This window comes from Myxocyprinus asiaticus, chromosome 2 (genome assembly GCF_019703515.2).
Source record: "Myxocyprinus asiaticus isolate MX2 ecotype Aquarium Trade chromosome 2, UBuf_Myxa_2, whole genome shotgun sequence".
Classification (NCBI taxonomy): domain Eukaryota; kingdom Metazoa; phylum Chordata; class Actinopteri; order Cypriniformes; family Catostomidae; genus Myxocyprinus; species Myxocyprinus asiaticus.
In genome coordinates, this window is record NC_059345.1 from 22,866,323 (window position 1) to 22,887,839 (window position 21,517).

A 21,517-nucleotide genomic window follows, 5' to 3' on the forward strand; every position below is an offset into this window, starting at 1 on the left:
CTAAGGAGAAGAAGAACTGGACTGTTGCCCAGTGTTCCAAAGTCCTTTTTTCAGATGAGAGCAAGTTTCATATTTCATTTGGAAACCAAGGTCCTAAAGTCTGGAGGAAGGGTGGAGAAGCTCATAGCCCAAGTTGCTTGAAGTCCAGTGTTAAGTTTCCACAGTCTGTGATGATTTGGGGTGCAATGTCATCTGCTGGTGTTGGTCCATTGTGTTTTTTGAAAACCAAAGTCACTGCACCCGTTTACCAAGAAATTTTGGAGCTCTTCATGCTTCCTTCTGCTGACCAGCTTTTTAAAGATGCTGATTTCATTTTCCAGCAGGATTTGGCACTTGCCCACACTGCCAAAAGCACCAAAAGTTGGTTAAATGACCATGGTGTTGGTGTGCTTGACTGGCCAGCAAACTCACCAGACCTGAACCCCATAGAGAATCTATGGGGTATTGTCAAGAGGAAAATGAGAAACAAGAGACCAAAAAATGCAGATGAGCTGAAGGCCACTGTCAAAGAAACCTGGGCTTCCATACCACCTCAGCAGTGCCACAAACTGATCACCTCCATGCCACACCGAATTGAGGCAGTAATTAAAGCAAAAGGAGCCCCTACCAAGTATTGAGTACATATACAGTAAATGAACATACTTTCCAGAAGGCCAGCAATTCACTAAAAATGTTTTTTTTATTGGTCTTATGATGTATTCTAATTTTTTGAGATAGTGAATTGGTGGGTTTTTGTTAAATGTGAGCCAAAATCATCACAATTAAAAGAACCAAAGACTTAAACTACTTCAGTCTGTGTGCATTGAATTTATTTAATACACGAGTTTCACAATTTGAGTTGAATTACTGAAATAAATGAACTTTTCCACGACATTCTAATTTATTGAGATGCACCTGTATATGTTACATCAGTGTTTCTCAACTGGTCTATTCGGACTGGGTCGCGGACAGCATGGAAAGAACAATGGGTGTGGTTCTCCCAATGAAGATATTTCGGCGGCCGCCGAAGTGATAGCCTATTTAGGACTGCCGAGGCAGATTTAATGATAATCTCGCAATCAGCTAAAGGCTTCTCATATGCACCTTTGCACGAGTGTAACGGAACCAACTCACGATCATACTCTTCTCTTTGGCAAGCGTGTGCAACAACCGGTCTTTCCTCGATGTTGCGGAGCGCAGACCTCAAAACTGATGTGGCAGAACATTATTCGTCAACAACAAAAATAATGTCACTTGATGCATGTCCTTGTACTTGAAAACCATGAACAAACTATGCAACATAAAAGGAAATGCAACTCATGATACATTAAATACAGGTTACGTTTTTACTATGGTGGGTCGCCACTTGATTTCCAATGTAAAATCTGAGTCCTGCAGCAAAACAGCTGAGAACCACTGAGTTACATGACAATGAATTTGTTATTGCCCATATACAGCCGACTGTATTTTACCTACGTTTATTTTACGTCGAACAGGTCCATTCCAAATTCCAACTGGAACTTAATTGTACAACTTTATACGGCTTGGAAAATTTGCAAATACATCGAAGAGTCAAGCTCCGAAAACAAGTGTCTGTGAGGACGGAACGCAGCTGATGTCCACCCATGTAGGCCTGAGAGAGCAACTGTCTAATCCCAGTTTCTAGAGTCGTGAAATGAATAAAGAAAAATAAGAACCTGTGAAAAGCAAATAGGAAGCAGATGTCTCCTTCAGCATCTCTTAATGTCTCTTAGGTGAAAATCGGGTTTCACGAGTGTCAATTGGACACGGAAAAAACTCCACTGATATGTGATGGCATTAATCTAATCAAACTTGTGATCAGTGTCATTCCTTCACGTTTTCATCTTTATTTTCCCACTTTTGCATTACAGTACGATGTAGGTAATTTGTATCGCCATAATCATCAAGCATTTGACTTGCAAACCTCACTCGTTTAGCACGTCGCCTACTGGCAGGTCGATGGGTGTGGCAACTAGTAGCTCCTCTTAACAGGTTTGAACAAGTCTTATGTCAGTCAGTGATCTGATTGATTTAATTGAACGATTGAGTGCGGGAAGACATTTTCCAAACCCTCTGTCGAGGTCTATTGTTACTGGGGCGTTTGAAACTTTATTTTCTCCCCTTTTCTTCACTCTTAATTCCTGTTAGCATCATTTGCTTACTACCTCTATCAAGGTGTAAATGCAATCTAGCTACAGAATTTCCAGATACTATCTGGAAATGCATAATAATGCCAGGCATTGCTGGGTCTAAGGGGTGGCTAGTGGGGGCATCGCCCCCTACATTTACCTGGAGCCTGCCACTTTTGATGCCCCTGTCCCGATGGACAGCACTCCCGGACTGACAGCAAAACAATCAATGCTGTCCCCCTTAAAAAATATTCCAGGTTCAATACAATTTAAGCTTGATCAACAGCATGTGTGGCATAATGTTGATTACCACAAAAATGTATTTAGACTCGTCCCTCCTTTTCTTAAAAAAATAAAATGTGGGTTACAGTGAGGCACTTACAATGGAAGTGAATGGGGCCAATCCGTAAACATTAAAATACTCACTGTTTCAAAAGTATAGCCACAAGACGTTAACACTATACATGTTAATTTTTTGTGATAAAATCACTTACTAACCTGTAAAGTTATATCCCATTTTATAACTTTGTTGCCATTACGGCGTAACAAAGCTAAAACGTCCATAAAAATGATGATTTAAACAACTTTTCAGCTCAAATAATGCTGAGTTTTAACAGAAAAATTAATGTAAGTGCTTTTATAAAATTATAAACTTCATATTTCTGATTTCAAACCCTCCAAAAATTGGCCCCATTCACTTCCAATTGTAAGTGCCCCACTGTGACCTTGACTAAATTAATTTTTGTGGAAATCAACATTATGTCACAAAAGTTGTTGATTGAGCTTAACTTGTATCAAACCCGGAATATTCCTTTAAAACATATCAGTGCCCTACCAAAGATCGCATCCTAGTCCTGGCCCTAATGCCACCTGTGTAGGGCCTAAATATGTGAGATTAAAATGATGTGAAGAAAAGGGGAGATCAATGTAGTGCAGCCTGTTACATGACTGGAGTAAAGACTGACAGAAACTGTGACGTTAAACAACATGATATATTAAGTAGCAATCTTTCAGTGCAATTAATATAACAACATACGTTTAATTGAATAACATTGTATAATGAAAATATCATAATCATTAATTAATACAGTATCAATATTCTCTGCATTTCAGTTTTTCTAGCATATAAAAAGAAGTGCCTAATTGATTGCAATAGCATCAAAAGGCTCAGTAGGTTTTATCTGTGCTGTAGGAGTCTCTTTGTTTTAGTCCATGTCCATGTGTTCAAGGTCTGAGCAATCTATGCATGCATATACTGTATTTATGTATGTCTATTTGTTACCCTTATGCTACAGTAATGAAATTGTAATATTGTAGTTGTTGCAATGTAATGTTCATTTGCAATCATGAAGTAATGTTATAGTAATAAAGATGATAACGGCACGTTTGGAATTTGTGGGAATTGTGACGTCACAAGGACCAAATACATCTGCATAAGCAATGCCTATTTTTCTGTCATTGCACCCTTGGCCCCGCCCACTGGTGCTGAGTCAGTCGCACAGATGAAGAAGTGAGAGATTGTCCTGTCATGAGAGAGTCATCCAAAGTGGACTGACACAGGACACCTTCATGTGCCTGTCTGGATTTAAATGTTTTTCTAAATAAACGTGCACTAGACGAATGACTTTGATCGTTATCATACATCTCGCACCCCTTTTAAAAGACGTGATGTTGGGCCTGGGTAGCTCAGTGAGTAAAGACGCTGATTACCACCCCTGGAGTCACGAGTTCGAATCCAGTGTGTGCTAAGTGACTCCAGCCAGGTCCCCTAAGCAACCAAATGATGTGGTTCACTCTCGGTGGGGCACGTTGTTAGTTATGTGTGGATGCCACGGAGAATAGCGTGAAGCCTCCACACGCACTAGGTCTCCACGGTAACGTGCTCAACAAGCCACGTGATAAGATGTGCGGATTGACGGTCTCAGATGCGGAGGCAACTGAGATTCATCCTTCGCCACCTGGATTGAGGCGAGTCACTACGCCACCATGAGGACCTAGTGCACACTGGGAATTGGGCATTCCAAATTGGGGAAAAAAAAAAAAAAGACATGATGTCAAGTTATAACTCTAAAATGGAGACCCCCATTGCGCTTAGTTGTGCTGTTTGGAAGGCTTCCTGGACCATTTTTGCACCCATCTGTGCTATTTTTAAATGTAAACATCTTTGATCGCTTTGATGCATTTCCGGCGATGTGTGTGTAAACAAACTGGGAAAAATGGTATGGTATTGAAGTGGTATTGAAAAATGGGGCAAAAAAATATAACCAATTTAATTCATGAATATTTAATATGTCATGACTGTTTGATAGTCAGTGTTGGGGAGTAACGAAATACATGTAACAGGAATACATATTTAAAATACAAAATATAAGTAACTGTATTCCACTACAGTTACAATTTAATGTTGTACCTGTTGATAACTAAAAGCAGCATTTCAGAGATTAACATCCTTTTAAAGCACAGAGAACATTTTCATATTTAACACAATGCAATGACCCACTGTACAAGCTAACTTCAAGAAGTTTCGTCTTTGCTACAGACACCTGGGCTATAGAAGTTTTGTCTGGTGGTGCTGGGGGTACCTTGGCTGACACATCAGGGTGGTGATTCCCTTGTGTGCTGTTACCCCATGCATCAGAGAACAGTTCCCAAACAATAGTGGAACCTATTCAGGTTTCCAATCCCCTCCCCTTGACTAAAATAAAGAAATATTCAGCTGTACAGTGTGTCCATGTCATTTAAGTATCAAATATCTAATGCCAGATATTTAATATAAAAAGGTCTTAACTGTTTACACAAGGTACTTTTATTTACAAATAATTTACAAATGAAAAATAACTGATTGTAATGTGTTATGTTCCTCAAAACATGAATATCTGGACCAAGGGTTCCCCAGGAGTATCACACTTTGGTTTAAACCACCTATTATGGTTTTTCAAATATTACCTTTCATGTTGTGTGTTATATTGTCTTCAATATAACTTATGGCGCTAAATCCAAATCCCAACAAAAATAAGTAACTTGCTCCACCAGAAAATTCACTCTCCCAAGAGGAGTGTACTTAAGTCATTCCGTGACACTGAGGTTAGCAGTGCACAGGGCTCTGATGAGGTTGAGGACTTCTCCCCTCCTGAATCCCCAGGACTAAATGGAGACACGATAGACAGCGGTGCGGTACTTTTATTTAGCAATAATTTACAAATTAAAAATAACTGATTGTAATGTGTTATATTCCTCAAAACATGAATATCTGGACCCAGGGTTCCCCAGGAGTATCATACATTGGTTTAAAGAGTACCTATTATGGTTTTTCAAATATTACCTTTCATGTAGTGTGTTATATTGCTGTTTGTGAATGTAAAATTGTTTGCAAAGTTTCAAAAATCAAAGTGCACGACAAATGGAGTTATTGACTCCCAAAAGAAAGAACCGATTCTGAACACCTGAAACAAGTCGTTAGTAAATCCAGACTTAATTCCTGTACTAACCTACATAATTTGGTAACAAAAAACCCACCTCTGGTCTTCATTGGCTGCTCGCGAACAGCACTGACCTGCCCTCAAACACAACACTAAGCGGTAGACCAATCACAACAGACTGGGACATCTGACCAATCAAATCAAATCACTTTATTGTCACACAGCCATATACACAAGTGCAATGGTGTGTGAAATTCTTGGGTGCAGTTCCGATCAACATAGCTGTCGTGACAGTGATGAGACATATACCAATTTACAATAACATAAAATTAACACAACACAATTTAAACATCTGTTATACACATAATTACACTCAACAATATACAAATAATAACATACACTGTACAGTATACAATACGCTGTTTTTTTTTGTTTTTTTTTTACTATATAGATACACATTCAATAAAAATTAAAAATTAAAATATATATAAAAAAAAGTGTATATATATAGAATGTACAGTATTGTACTGTATTGACATTCAGGCTGTTGGTTGATAGTCAGTTGTTCAGAGCAGAGTAGGCTCTCTGAAAGGAGGAGTTTAGAATGAATCCTTTAGAACAGATGGACAAGACTTTTATACAGTACTGTGTGTGTGTATATATATATATATATATATATATATATATATATATATATATATATATACAGGGTTGGGGAGTAACGAAATACATGTAACGGGATTATGTATTTAAAATACAAAATATAAGTAACTGTATTCCACTACAGTTACAATTTAAATCATTGGTAATTATAATACAGTTACATTCAAAAAGTATTTTGATTACTGAAGAGATTACTTTGCATTTTATTGTCATTTGTTTCATTTAATATTTAGTCCTTTCAGATGGAAAACATTTATACATATAAATGATGCGATCCAAAGTGCATTTGAACAGCAGTGAAACAATTTCTTATGGTGTGTTACATTCATACGCGGAGACAGAGAAGTAAGTTTGAAGTAAGTTTGGAGCAGAAGAAATAGAAATAAACCTTGTGTAAATTGTCAGTTTTACGCTAAGCTAAAATGCTATTTCTAGCCATTTTACATGCACGTTACCAGGCACGATCATATTTTTTTTATCAAGAAAATTCACGTTAGATCATAATTTCTTTTTTTCTAGTAAGATATTTGATATTAGGGCAAAAATCATATTCTTGATAATAATTTTTGTATTGTTTTCCTGTAAAAATATCTAAAAATCCTTAAAACAAGATCAATTTGATTTATCTTGTTTTAGAAACAACACTGTATAAGATATTCAGGATTTTCAGAGAATGTATTTTTAACATGTGTATTTTGTCTTTCTGTACTGGCAGAGTTTTTATAGTCAAAACAAGTGAAAAAATCTACCAGTGCTGAAGAAGTAATCCAAAGTATTTTGATTACGTTACTGACCTTGAGTAATCTAACGAAATACATTACAAATGACATTTTACAGCATGTATTCTGTAATCTGTAGTGGAATACATTTCAAAAGTAACCCTCCCAACCCTGTTGATTGTTTATGCTGTGCATGAGTGAACAATTTGATACATTCAGATGAAATGTGTTGGGTGTACATTATGTGTTAACCCCAGTAGTGTCATCTACAGCATACGCTGTATGTCCACCTATCTTTCAAAGGATTTTCCGTTTTCCCACCTAAAATTAGTTATGATACGTATGGCCACTAGAACAGCAAGGAGGCTTTTGACCCATAACTTTTAATTATACTGAGGTGATGCCGCAGCACCGTTGAGTTGATTGTGATTATTTATTTATTTTAAATAAGTGTACAGAGATATTCACTTCACGGAGCAGCGGGAGGCGGGACCACAACTGAAGGCACAGGCATAATAAGACTGTTCGACTTAGCTGAGCTACCAATCAGAACGTTCGTTTAAGACGCGGTTGGATATTTTCTAACCAATCATATTTTTTGGTTTCAGTAAGGGATGGGACATTTCTAGCGTCTACAGTGAGATGTAGTCTGGAGTCACCATAATTTGCTGGAGTCACCATAATTTGCGCTGTATATTTACCTCGCTGCTAAAAGTAAAAATATTAATGCATTTTTCACCACTGGTTAACCCTGAAATTTAGTTTAAATGTTGTGTGGAGTTGGTTCATTTTCTACGGATAGCATTTCAAAAATGGCTGTATTGGAAGGGCTGCATGATGTTAGCCAATCACTACAGTGGACTTTTACATTGAAGTCTAGAAGGGCAAGGCAGTTTAAAACCGAACGTTTCAGACAGAGGGCCAGAGACAGGGTGGAAAATTATTATTTGTGACTAAATTATGACTGTTTGGTGCAAAAAAAAAACAAACAAAAAAAAAAGTGGACCTTAGGGAAGATAATAAGATTATTTAAAAAAAGTTATGACCCCTTTAATATCAGTAACCCTAACCTTAACCCAAATCCTTAACCTTAACTCTAAACTCCAAATCCACTTCCACTTCACTCCTACAGTCAGTCCACAAACACTGTTGACTTTTAAACGTGATCAAACATAGTCGATAGATTCTAGTCCTGCTAACCATCAAGGCAGGACGTCTTTGTTTTCCTTGCTGACCGAGTTCAGGATGCTAACCCTGACTGGCAAATCCTGTACTGTTGATGAATAATATTTAGGTAGATTTGTTGTAGCTACATATTGCATCCCATCGGCCTCTCTATGAGAAGCACTGTGAGACAGAGGTACAACATTAACGTATTTACAGCTTTAAAGTGCAACATGACAACAATTAAAGGTCAGATCTAGAAAAGTTCTGGGGGAAAAAACTAAACATAACACACTAGTGAACACGTGCACATATATTCTCTCTATTTCAATAGAGAAATTGAAATTCGATGTGAAATAGAGTATATACGTTCATTCAAGGATGACTGATTGTGGGGCCTGGGTAGCTCAGCAAAGACGTTGACTACCATACCTGGAGTCGCAAGTTTGAATCCAGGGTGTGCTGAGTGACTCCAGTCAGACTTCCTAACCAACCAATTGGCCCATTGCTAGGGTGGGTAGAGTCACGTTGGGTTAACCTCCTCGTGGTCGCTATGATGTGGATCTCGCTCTTGGTGGGGCACGTGGCGAGTTGTGCGTGGATGCCGCGGAGAATAGCGTGAAGCCTCCACACGCACTAGGTCTCTGCAGTAACGTGCTCAACAAGCCACATGATAAGATGCACAGATTGACGTCTCAGGTGTGGAGGCAACTGAGGTTCATCCTCCGCCACCTGGCTTGAGGCGTGTCACTATAACACCACGAGGACCTAGAGCGCATTGGGAATTGGGGATTCCAAATTGGGGAGTAAAGGGGAGAAAATCCCCCCCCCCCAAAAAAAGGATGACTGATTGCACTCTTATAACTGTTTATATACATCATGTTCCAAATGTGGTTGTTTCTCTCTGTCTTCATGTCAGATTTTATATCTTTGGTATTATTAATTTTTCCTTTAAGGATTCGATAGACTATGACTGCATTACGATGAGGTGCTGTACTATGTGTGCCTGGTGTCAAATGGCAAGAGAGCTGAGGTCACGTGAAACCTCCCAAGGGGTCAACCAGCAGCCACAGGCCCTATGTAACCAATGCAAGAAACCAATAAAAGCCAAAGATAAGAACCCAGGTAAACCTTGCCAACAGAACCAAGGGAAGAAGGCTGCTGCCAAGCCAAAGAGCAACATCAAAGCAATTTAATTTCATGGCTGTTATACAGTCTTTAAAATCAATGCCCCAACCAAAACTGTTCTGAATTGTCAGTTGTACAGGTGAGCTCTAAACTCTAAAGTGGTAGGTGTAAATTTTCCAATGCCTAATGCACAAGATTTTTTTTTTTTTTTTTTCAATTTGCATTGTAAAGTCATGTCTGCCATGCAACACAAAGATTAAGTATTCCATGATGTTTTGAATTCTTTTATTTTGTAAATCCACTCCCGTAATGATCTACTGTACTTTCACACAATCAACTGCTGACTACTTTATCTTTGTGCTTGATCATAGAGATTGATCTTTTAAAATGCACTTCATTCCATTAGCATGGCACACATTGAAAAGTGGTCCCTCCTAATTAATTAGTTATAATAATATTGTATTTTGAGAATTTGTATACACTGCAGGTAACTATTTCTTCATTAAGGTCTTATAAAAACGTATTGTTTTCATAAATCATCTCAGTTTGTCCATTACATTTTGGATGTATATTGTTTTAAATAGATAGTCACCAATAACCACAGCAACATTATCTTATCACCTAGTTCATCATAACAATTAGTAAGTTTCTTTAAAATAACATTTTCAGAATAATGCAGTCAATGGGAATTTATTTCCACACCAATGCATTCATAAATGTAAAAAAAAAAAAAAACTATGTTTGAGGTATATTGCATATACAAGAAATTGAAGAGATAGTTCACCCCCAACATGAAAATTCTGTTATCATCTACAGAATGATGAATCATCGTCAACTTATCCTCATGTCATTCTAAAACCATATGATTTCTATTTTAAATCTGGCAAGACAGCTGACAATGCTGCTGGTAGTGCTCACCAAATCATCAACAGACCATCTGCAGCAAGTCAGCAAATGAAACCAGTCTACATGCAATCAAGCAAAAAAGCAAGCAGGTAACCACTGAGCAACTTAAACCTTAGAGTTTCATTATTCATTCCTAAAATATACCAATGGAATTTGATGATGTTTAGCTAACTCATGCATTCATTAATTTCAGTCATTTTGCCCAATTCTTATCAAATTGCACTACACGTTTTCTGATTTCTTGTTTTGTCTATATCAGAGTTTCAATCTGCCTTGTGTGCAATCATTTACTGTAAATCATCTACTCTGGTGGTTACTTGCCATTTAGCTGATGCTTCTCAGTGCTTTTTCTGCAAGAACAGGGACAGGAAGTGGGTAAAGATTTTAGATATTGTAACGATCTGGAAGGAAGTCATGAGAGCTGGATCTAGGTGCGGCTAAGGAGTTTAATGAGAAGTAAACAAGTACAAAATAACGGGTAAACACAGGAACAAAATAAAACATCCACGATGGGAAACAAGAACATGAACAGGAGGAAACATCTACGAAGGGCACTGGTCATACATGGAAGGTCAAAACACATAACAACTGACAAAGAACAAGCAAACAACAGGGCATTATATACACAAAGAGAAATTACATCAAATTCATCAAAAAAGTAATGAGTTAATGAAACACAAGTGAGGACAATCAAGGACAGCTGGCAGTGATGAGGGCAGGGAATTATGGGAAATGTAGTCTGGGATGAACAGATGACAGGAGAAAAACAAGGCAAACAACAGAGAATCATGACAGAACCCCCCCCCCCCCCCCCCCCAAGGATACCAGAGTAGAACAGGCGGAAGGCCGGGAGACCAGAGAGACAAGAGCAGATCGGGTGGACGGCCGAGAGACCAAGGAGACCAGTGCAGATCAGGCGGGCAGCCATGAGACCAGGGAGACCAGAGCAGATCGGATGGACGGCCGAGAGACCAAGGGGACCAGAGCAGATCAGGCGGATGGCCAGGAGACCAAAGAGACCAGAGCAGATGGGGTGGATGGCCGAGAGACCAAGGAGACCAGTGAAGATCAGGCGGACAGCCATGAGACCAGGGAGACCAGAGCAGATCAGGTGGATGGCCAGGAGACTCAAAAGGCCAGAGCAGATCAGGCGGACGGCCAGGAGACCAAGGAGACCAGAGCAGATCAGGCAGACGGCCAGGAGACCCAGAAGATCAGAGCAGATCAGGAGGACGGCCAGGAGACCAAGGAGACCAGAGCAGATCAGGCGGACTGTCAGGAGACCCAGAAGACCAGAGCAGATCAGGTGGACGGTCAGGAGACCCAGGAGACCAGAACAGATCAGGCGGATGGCCAGGGAACCAAGGAGACCAGAGTAGATCAGGCGGATGGTCAGGAGACCCAGAATATCAAGCGGATCAGGTGGATGACCAGGAGACCCAGAAGACCACCTCAGGGTAGGGACTGGGTCAGGAGGCCTGGTTGGCGGCCACAGGGCTAAAACAGGATCGGGAGGCCTGGGTGGCGACCACAGGGTTGAGATAGGGTCAGGAGGCCTGGGAAGCGGCCACAGACTAGAGACTGGAGCCGTGGCTGTGTCGAAGGGTGAAGCCGTGGAAGGCGGAGCCATGGGAGGCTTGAGGGGTGGAGCCTTAGAAGGCAGAGCCATGGGAGGCTCGAGGGGTGAAGCCGTAGAAGGTGGAGCCCTGGCAGGCTCGAAGGGTGAAGCCGTGGAAGGCGGAGCCATGGCAGGCTCGTAGGGCGAAACCGTAGAAGGCAGAGCCGTGGCCAGCTCCAGGCTAAGAGTCCAGGATGACTGAGAAATGCCCTCAGTGGTCCTGAACATGAGCAGGGTCTCGGGAGCAACCTCTGTGGTCGTGAGCATAGACAGAGTCTCGGGAGCGACCTCTGTGGTCGTGGGCATGGACTGAGATTCGGGGACGACCTCTGTGGTCGTGGGCATGGACTGAGATTGGGAACGACCTCTGTGGTCGTGGGTGTAGACAGAGACTAGGAAATGACCTCTATGGTCATGGGTGTGGACTGAGACTCGGGAACGACCTCTGTGGTTGTGTACATGGGCAGAGTCTCGGGAGCGACGTCTGTGGTCATGAGCATAGACAGAGTCTCGGGAGCAACCTCTGTGGTCCTGGGCATGGACTGAGATTCGGGGATGACCTCTGTGGTCGTGGGCATGGACTGAGACTCAGGAATGACCTCTGTGGTCGTGGGTGTTGACAGACTCGAGAGCGATCTCTGTGGTCGTGAGCATAGACAGAGTCTCGGGAGCGACCTCTGTGGTCGTGGGCATGGACTGACATTCGGGGACAACCTCTGTGGTCGTGGGCATAGACAGAGACTTGGGTACGACCTCTGTGGTCGTGGGCATGGACTGAGGCGTGGCTGTGACATGGCATGGAGCAGGCTGAGGTTTGACTGTGACATGGTATGGAGCAGGCTGAGGCGTTGCTGTGACATGGCATGGAGCAGACTCAGACGTGGCTGTGACATGGCATGGAACAGATTCAGACGTGGCTGTGACATGGCGTGGAGCAGACTCAGAAGTGGTTGATTCGGAAGCTGGAACCGGGATTGAGACAGGAGGATCCTCTGTAGCGAGTGTGTCGAGTATTAGCCTCACATATTCCTCCCACGTGTAATCACCGGACTCCGGCAATTCTCTCCACTGGCGTGCTGTGAGTCCAATCTTGTATATGGACTTCAGGGATGCATCATCAAATCCTGTGTGGGCGGCAACGGTGGTGAAGAAATGAGAGTACTCCCTTATAGATAGGTCCGCCTGGCTCAGTTGCGTGAAGTATGCCGCTAGATCCATTTTTGCGGTCACTTGTTGTTCTGTAACAATCTGGAAGGAAGTCACGAGAGCTGGATCTAGGTGCGGCTAAGGAGTTTAATGAGAAATAAACAAGTACAAAATAATGGGTAAACACAGGAACAGATGACAGGGGAGAAACACAAGGAAAACAACAGTGAATCATGATAGATATAGAGCAAAAGACTGATAAAGCAGGACTGTGAGCTCAGGTGAGTTTCAGTTCCTGGGTCACCAGTAATTAGCCTTCCAACCATTGTGTAGCAACACAGATCTTTAACTATTAGACTACCACCAAACCAAAGAAATAAAAAATAAAAAAAGGCCTGCTTTTTGATGTAATTTCTTGTTTTAGAGATAAGTAACTAATAATATTTAGATAGGTCACTCTCGCTTACCTTATTTTCAAATAGTAGCTTTGCTTAGTCCTGTTGTAATCTGTATACACTTTAATGTAACAGTTTCAACAGTCAGAGATAAATTACTAATACTGTTTCGACAGGCTGACCAACATTATCTCATTGAACTACAGTAACATTATCCGTAACCAGAGGGAATGACTAATTTTAATTAGACAGGTCAATTAACATTGTTTTAAACTAAAAGGTATTTTCTTTTAACCCTTACAATCTACAGTGTATGCACTTAATTAAAGCCAAATAGTTAGTCAAACAGCTAAGATCCCAGTTGATGTGCCCCATGCTCCATCAAATGCAGGCAGATTTGAGGTAACATGGACGTAACCTAATCTACTAAGATTTCATAATAAAGGGGCGGTCACACTGGGCTTTGAGTACACAAAATTTTTCAGACAATGCAACAAACCAGGATATAATGTCATGCGGGAGGGCTTCTGGTGTAGGTAAATAATACATCACAAATAAATAATATTATATTAAAAGATTTAAAAATATATTGTCTACTCCAGTGATCCCCAACCCTGTTCCTGGAGGCCCCCCAACACTGCACATTTTATATATCTCCCTTTTCTGACACACCCATTTCAGGTCTTGGAGTCTCCACTAACGAGCTGATGATTTGAATCAGGTGTGTTTGATTAGGGAGATATCCACAATGTCACAGTTCACTGTCCCCTCTGCACTGAGGCCGCCTCCCAGGCCTCCAGACCATGTCCTTTTACTTAAACTCCCCCCCTGGTTTCCCTCCCTTTCTGTTGTGTTTCCTGTTCTTTGTTAAGTGTTCATTTTGTTTTTTTGTTTGATGTTCCCGTTGGGACGCCAGGAGGCTTCGGGGGGTGGGGTTACTGTCACTGGCATTATCGTCCCCTGTCTGTCTCGTGTTTCGTGTATGTTATTTGTGTGAGTGCACGGTCCGGTTGTTGGTTACCGCCATGTGCGAGTTACCACCGTGCGCTCTCTGGTGATGTCATGATCCTGTCACCTCTTCAGGCTGGGTTTTTGGGTGGGGAGTTATGATCGCCCATCTCTGCTGGGCATTGTTCTGCACCTCATTTGGCTTCAGCGGAGGATTCTACAAACATGCTCCTTAACCCAGTGACTGCTCATTATTGCTGTTAATAAATCATTTGAACTGTTCCTCTGCTCTTGGGTCTGTTTGCCTTAAATCAAATCAAAATCAAATCAAATCACTTTTATTGTCACACAGCCATATACACAAGTGCAATGGTGTGTGAAATTCTTGGGTGCAGTTCCGATCAACACAGCTGTCGTGACAGTGATGAGACATATACCAATTTACAATAACATCAAATTAACACAGCACAATTTAAACATCTGATATACACTATAATTACACTCAACAATATACAAATAATAACATACACTGTACAGTATACAATACACACAATATAGATACACATTATTCAATAAAAAAAGTATATATAGTATATATAGGATGTACAGTAGGTTGTATTGTACTGTATTGACATTCAGGCTGTCGGAGAATATAATATAATAATAATATAATTTATGACAGTCAGGTGAGATATAAGAGTAAGAGTAATAAAGTGCAGTGCTGATGTATTTTGATCGTGGGAGATCAAGAGTTCAAAAGTCTGATTGCTTGGGGGAAGAAGCTATCATGAAGTCGGCTGGTGCGGGTCCTGATGCTGCGATACCGCCTGCCTGATGGTAGCAGTGAGAACAGCCCATGGCTCAGGTGACTGGAGTCTCTGATGATCCTCCGAGCTTTTTTCACACACCGCCTGGTATATATGTCCTGGAGGGAGGGAAGCTCACCTCCGATGATGTGTCTGGCAGTTCGCACCACCCTTTGCAGTGCTTTGCGGTTGTGGGCTGTGCTATTGCCGTACCAGGCGGAGATGCAGCCAGTCAGTGCAGGTGTAGAACCGTGTGAGGATGTGGCAGTTCATTCCAAACTTCCTCAGCCGTCTCAGGAAGAAGAGGTGCTGATGAGCCTTCTTCACAACGACTTCAGTGTGGATGGACCATGTGAGTTCCTCAGTGATGTGGACACCCAGGAACTTGAAACTGCTGACTCTCTCCACTGGTGCTCCATTGATGGTGATGGGACTGTGTTCTCTGTCTTTTCTTCTGAAGTCCACCACAAGCTCCTTTGTCTTACTGACGTTGAGGGAGAGGTTGTTCTCCTGACACCAGTGTGTCAGAGTGTGCACCTCCTCTCTGTAGGCTGTTTCATCATTGTCAGTGATCAGACCTACCATCGTCGTGTCATCAGCAAACTTAATGATGGCACTGGAGCTATGTGTTGCCACACAGTCATGTGTGTACAAGGAATACAAGAGTGGGCTGAATCAATATAACACATACTAGCGCTCATGACAGCGTTATGCACATGCTCTGAAAAATAGAGGTGCTGCACAATGTGTATTTAACCCGGAAGTCTAACAGAGAAATAGAAGAGCAACAAAAACTACACAAAAGTCCCAGCATTACAAACGGGATAGGCTAAATCAGTCTTAGAAGGGAGAACAATCATGATAGCCATGCTGTGAAATCGCTTCAAACTGAATTTACAGTAAAAATTACATAAAAGGCGAGCTACGAATACATGTTATTTTTGGAGCCCCAAATCTTTTAGCCCTCAGAGGTGCTCACAGTGGATGATAAAGTCTTCAAAGAGAATAGGGTAGGGATTGGCAGATCGATCCTAAAGTATTGATACTTCTGATACTGATGTTGTATCGAGAATATCGAACCTCACATAAAAATATTGATTCTAACGTTTTGTTTTTAACAAGTGATATTATTACTTGTTACAATGAAAATGAATGCCTATCATAAGTTTAAAAGTGAAAAAGATTTTTTGTGATTGTATTTAAATGAAAAGTTGTTAAAACACTAAAAAAAAAAAAAAAAAGCTGTAATTGTTGCTAAATGATACCCTTACGAATATTAACTATGGTTTTAGTATGATTATATTGTAGTAACCATGACAGTACTATCCATTTTAGGCCTATAAATGTAAAATAAATATGGATTTAAAAAATAATATTTAAAATGAACAATTTTATCCCAAGAATTTACACATACAAAAATCTATTTAATAGAGGTATCTGTACTGGCATCATAACGACAATATTGGCCTTGATAGTACTTGGTATCGGATCGAAAAGAAAATAAGAGGTATCACCCCTCCCTAGAATAGGAACTGATGTGCCTCTAATTATTATTCTTTTGTCTTTATTGTGCCTATCGACTAATCCTCTTACTGTATCTGTCTGCCATAGTAACACCCATATCACCCAACACCCATCATTGCAGTAGCATCAAATATATTTCTTTAAAAAAAAAGTACGACAAAACTTTTTCATGATCTTACATGGACTATTTTCACAAATTCCATCATAAAATGAAATAAAAGAGGGTAAAAGGTGCAAACTATGGCCAAGGTTAGCATGCAAGCATCAGCATTAGCACCATGAATGCAGAATGTAAACATTACAAATTACACATTATAAACAGCATATATCTTACTTCTAATTATCATCGATTGGTAATTCCATTCATAGAATGAGGTAGAAAGCTTGATATTTATTGCAGCCTGAAGAAAATGACAGGTCCAATAGATGCAGAACTATTGAAGTATACAGACAACAAGCCTATAAAAATACTAGTGAACACTTAGAAAATATAGACAAACTATATATTTTCTTAATCATCTATTTATTCACAACATCTCTCCTCAGTCTAAACGTTATTATTATGCTTGACACAGAGTTTATAAGGATAATATCCTTACTGAAGGCTCCAAGTGAAGCAAAGTAGAGCTTGTATAGTTAGAATAATCCAGGAACAAATTGTGTCATCTTCTACCTTTGGACATCACCGTAAGCACAACGGATAATGTACATCTGATCTGCACCAAAATCAAAGCATAAAGAATGTAATAAATGCACATGGCTGTAAAGTTTTCCATGTTGTTGTGCCTGTTGTGTGCATCTAGCTATTGAGATGCTAGTTAGCTAACTTCTTTGATGTGTTATTATGACGCAAAAGGTCAACTGGAAACCGTCTTCATCAGCTCCTTAGCTGACATCCTTCCTTCAGCTATTCGATTACGCATGGTGTCATGTATACTTGGACAGAGGGATGAAGACTGTAGCTTGACTAATCAAAAACCCAGCTGTAGCTAGATTATAACTGCCCATGTAAACATACTCAATACAAAAAAACTAATGCTCAAAGATGCATACCTTATATCAGAGAAATACATTTCAATGCATGTTTGAAAACAAACAACTGTAAGATGGGTTTTTACTAAAGTGGTTCAGTTGTAATAATGCCAAATTGACTGAAGAAATGTAAAGAAGACCAAAAGATAGAAAGAAAGAGAAAAAGGATAGAGATATCATTGAGAGCTGGAGTCTGTACAAGAGCAGGGCCCAGAGAAAAGAGTGAGGCAGTGAAAAAGACGAAGAGGTCAGATACAGTCCTTTCTTTGACCATGTGATCAAATGAAACCTCATACATCTAAACTGACCAATTCACAGACCACCTTTAACCCCCACTACACTTAAGTTGTGGCCATTTGCAGACCCATAATATACAACCTCCTCAGCCAATAGGCTGTTAGAGCACTATCAACACCCTCTGTGCTTTGGAATGCAAGAGTTTTGTTCTATGTTAATTGTTTTTTGTGTTATTGGCTGTTGTCTACCAACTGAAATGCCTCCCAAGCACAATAAAGATTGAAAGTGAAAGTGCTAACTGTCAAAAAACAAAACAAATAAACAAAATTCATGGTATTAAGGTGCATTGCAATATTATTAATATTAAATAATAGTTAAATAATAATTTACAATGATACTGCCCTGCAACAGTTAAGTTGTGCGTTTTTAATTTATTTTGATTCTCAATTGGCCTATACCTTCCTAGCTTACACCAACAAGGTAAAACTATACTTTTTTCTTCAGACATTAGCATTTATTACAATCATTAATGATTATTCATTTGCCTATTTTTTTTTTTTCTGTATGCCTTAAGCACTTTTGAAACAAATTAAACATATTAGTAATATACACATTGTATGCTGGCTGTTGCGCTTTGATTAAGCATTGAGAAGTATCGAGGCAAATGTCATCTTTTCGATCATGATTTCTACAAGCTGTAAAATTTAAAATAAAAGCTATTTTTGGAGAAAATAAAGAAATGTATGATTGGAAACCTAATGTCTCGGAAAATAGCAATAAAGTAACTTTCAGTTTCATTATGTTCTTGCCCTTCATAGGGTTAAGAAAATAAATGTATGATCAAACAGTTGGTCTGTCATAAGGTTGCAAGCACTGTGTGATTTCAACCCAGTCTCATGAAAATTAGTACATATTTTTTGAGTAGGCTATTTTGTATGATTTCGTGAGTTTGTTTGTATAAATGTGTACGTTTTCATCACATGCATATGCTTATTAATATTATGCCCTTACCCAAACCCCTTATCTAAACCTAACCAATCAGCAGAGTGTTCAAACATGATAGGAAGCTGTTGTGTGTGACAGAATCAAGTAATTCGATGGAAATGATGTCCAGCAACGTCACTGGCTGTAGTAAAAGTCCAACGAAGTGCAGTCCTATGATATCATACGAATTAGCCAAATTTAGAAAAGTCGTATGAATCCTTATGATTTTGCCGTGAGAGTGTGTAGGCGAATTAGTCACCTAAAAAGCTACTGAGACATTTCAAAACTGGAAAATCTGGCTGTGTTTCTTATGTAAGGGGGTCTTTAGCCTACCTACCATATTTTCACTACAGATTTTCATCTTTGCAAATTCTGTGGAATGATGTTCACAAAGGTTGAAGTGGAGAGCGGGGCACAAACTAACACTTTTTGGTTTTCTTAAGTTTGTGTAAATACACTTGGGGCTCAAAGTATTTTTCTTTTTTCACATACATTTTACACATGTCTGGTACAAATATGTGGTCTTGTTTTATGAATACAGCATGTACTTTTTTCCCCGTCAGCCATAAACCCAAAAAAATTCCGACATTTGGTGTGCTGCGCTCTGAATGAAAAATGAATTTATTTTATCAGGTCAGGTTGGTGAAGCGGTAAATGTAGCCAATTGTTTTTAACTAATATTTACAATGGAAACGTTAAGTTCTTTACTTTCATATTAAAAACAATTGCACAATACCGTGAATGGAAAAAAAAATGACAGGTTTATGACAGCCGTATTTTTTTTAAACCACGGTACACAGTGAATCTGTTGAATTTCTGCACTCAAACTTTCTCCTTTGCATGATAAATACGACATCACTACTACACACCCTTCACGGTATTGGCTCTGCTTTTTTTCACACAGACACGTTCCGGGACTGATCCCAGCAATGTTACTAGGATCTGATCCCGGGATCTAATTTTCGGGCATTTTGGCACCGGCTTGCGTTCACACAGAATGTTCCCTGGCATTGATCCTGCCAATATCTCAGGATCAGAGCCCAGTGTGAATGAGGTTCTGTACTAGTATTGTCTCATCTGATTCCAGTGGCTCTTGGCTGAGAGGTCCTCCATTCTGAAAGTTTCTCCATGGTACACGAGTATCCAGAATAACCTAATAGCATGGCACATCTATGCCCATTTCTTGTGAAGTGGGCCTATTGCATGTTTTAAACAGGACTTCAAATTTACTTTGAGACTCTCCTTGCTCCTGCCAAATCAGCATTTCATATCTCGCAAACCAGAGAAGGGACTTGTCATCAAGCTCTGCTCTTTTAAGGTGTCTCAGCTCAGACCCACTGACCATGAGTTTACCCTTCTGGCTCATGTTCTGAATCATAAAGCTCAAACAAGAGTTGCCGGATTTCCTATACGCCTGTATGGAGAACTGTTTTCTGGAGACAAAGGTGTCGTTTAGGACAAAGGTGCAGGCTTGTCCATCATGGCCAAGCCTTAGGGGATCTTCAGCATCCATTTTGTATGGTTGATTTAGGGGCAGGTCGTGGAATGCAGGATGGCAGGCTTGATCAGGGTGGAAGAGTTGGAGACGAAGACATGTGAGCAGTTCCTCTGTCTCAAGTTTACTAATTTCGTTCATTCTGTGTGATAAATGGAGGCTTGAACTTCTGTGGGGTTAAATGGGAGCACTTTACAATTAGGTTGTGCACATTATAACTTTAGGTAATGCAATAGGTCACTTTCCGCTGTCAGCAATCCGCTGCTCTAACAATTGAGGAAACAAAGACAGGATTGCATCAGTGATGCTAAAGTCCTCATCCCCTTTCAGCATGTGACTTGATTCTCCAAAACTCCAGTGTTGCACAACAAACTTCCATTGTTTCGCTATCGATTTCATGTTATATCTTAAAATACTGTTTTGTCAATGTTTTGACCTTGACGCAGACACATTTTTCTCATTTAGACGCAGAAAAGATATTGCTCCGTACATTCCATATTACGAAGCAGTTGCTCGTCTGGATAGATCTTATGAATTGCATAGTCTGGTCAATAAAACTAAGACTGCGCAAGATCCATGATGCGTCACTGAGAAAACGTTTATGGTTATCGTCTGGTCTTATCAGTCACCTAGCATTCAGACAATTCTGTTCAACTACAATGAAGTTGACTGGAAATTTTTCCCCAAGAAGCCTTTTCTGAGAAGCTGAGTGTATACTCTGTGCCAGTTGCATATAATTTTCACCATCAGAAAAGCACTTTTTTAGTGCTTTATGAAAGAATATTTTTATCTATATATTTGTTTTTAAAATAAATGTATCAACTTTACAGGGAAGCAGTTCCAAATAGTTTTCACGCTTGATTTGGTCTGTGATCAATTTGCTTTTTTAGATTGAGCTAAGCTAATGAACTAAATATATAAGCCATCATACATCGGTAAAAGTCAAGTGGGAATTTTTGGAAATACTTCCGTGTAAATGGATATCAAACTTTTCGACCTCTACAGGTAGGAAAAATTACATACGACTTTTATTATTATTATTATTATTATTGACTGTCGTTTCATCCATTCCACAAATCCGAAATTTCGAACGTTTTCTATTCTATTCGTTTTCACGTGCCACTTCAGCAACATTCTCATATTTGATTGGTTTCCTCAACTATATAGGCGGGACTAAGGAAGCATATTTATTAAGTGACCCACC

The 21,517-nt window shown here is 39.9% G+C and overlaps 1 protein-coding gene across 1 annotated transcript; it reads right to left on the bottom strand.

Moving 5' to 3' along the window:
- Nucleotides 1-19,971: 19,971 nt before the first annotated feature.
- On the bottom strand, nucleotides 19,972-20,454 carry LOC127455437 (TRAF-interacting protein with FHA domain-containing protein A-like). The gene has a single exon (XM_051723354.1). The coding sequence runs from the start codon at nucleotides 20,452-20,454 to the stop codon at nucleotides 19,972-19,974; it is 483 nt and encodes a 160-aa protein (XP_051579314.1).
- Between the last annotated feature and the right edge of the window lie 1,063 nt (nucleotides 20,455-21,517).

Coding starts and splice junctions, on each gene's coding strand:
- LOC127455437 (XM_051723354.1), bottom strand. CDS start 20,454: ATGAACGAAATTAGTAAACTTGAGACAGAGGAACTGCTCACATGTCTT.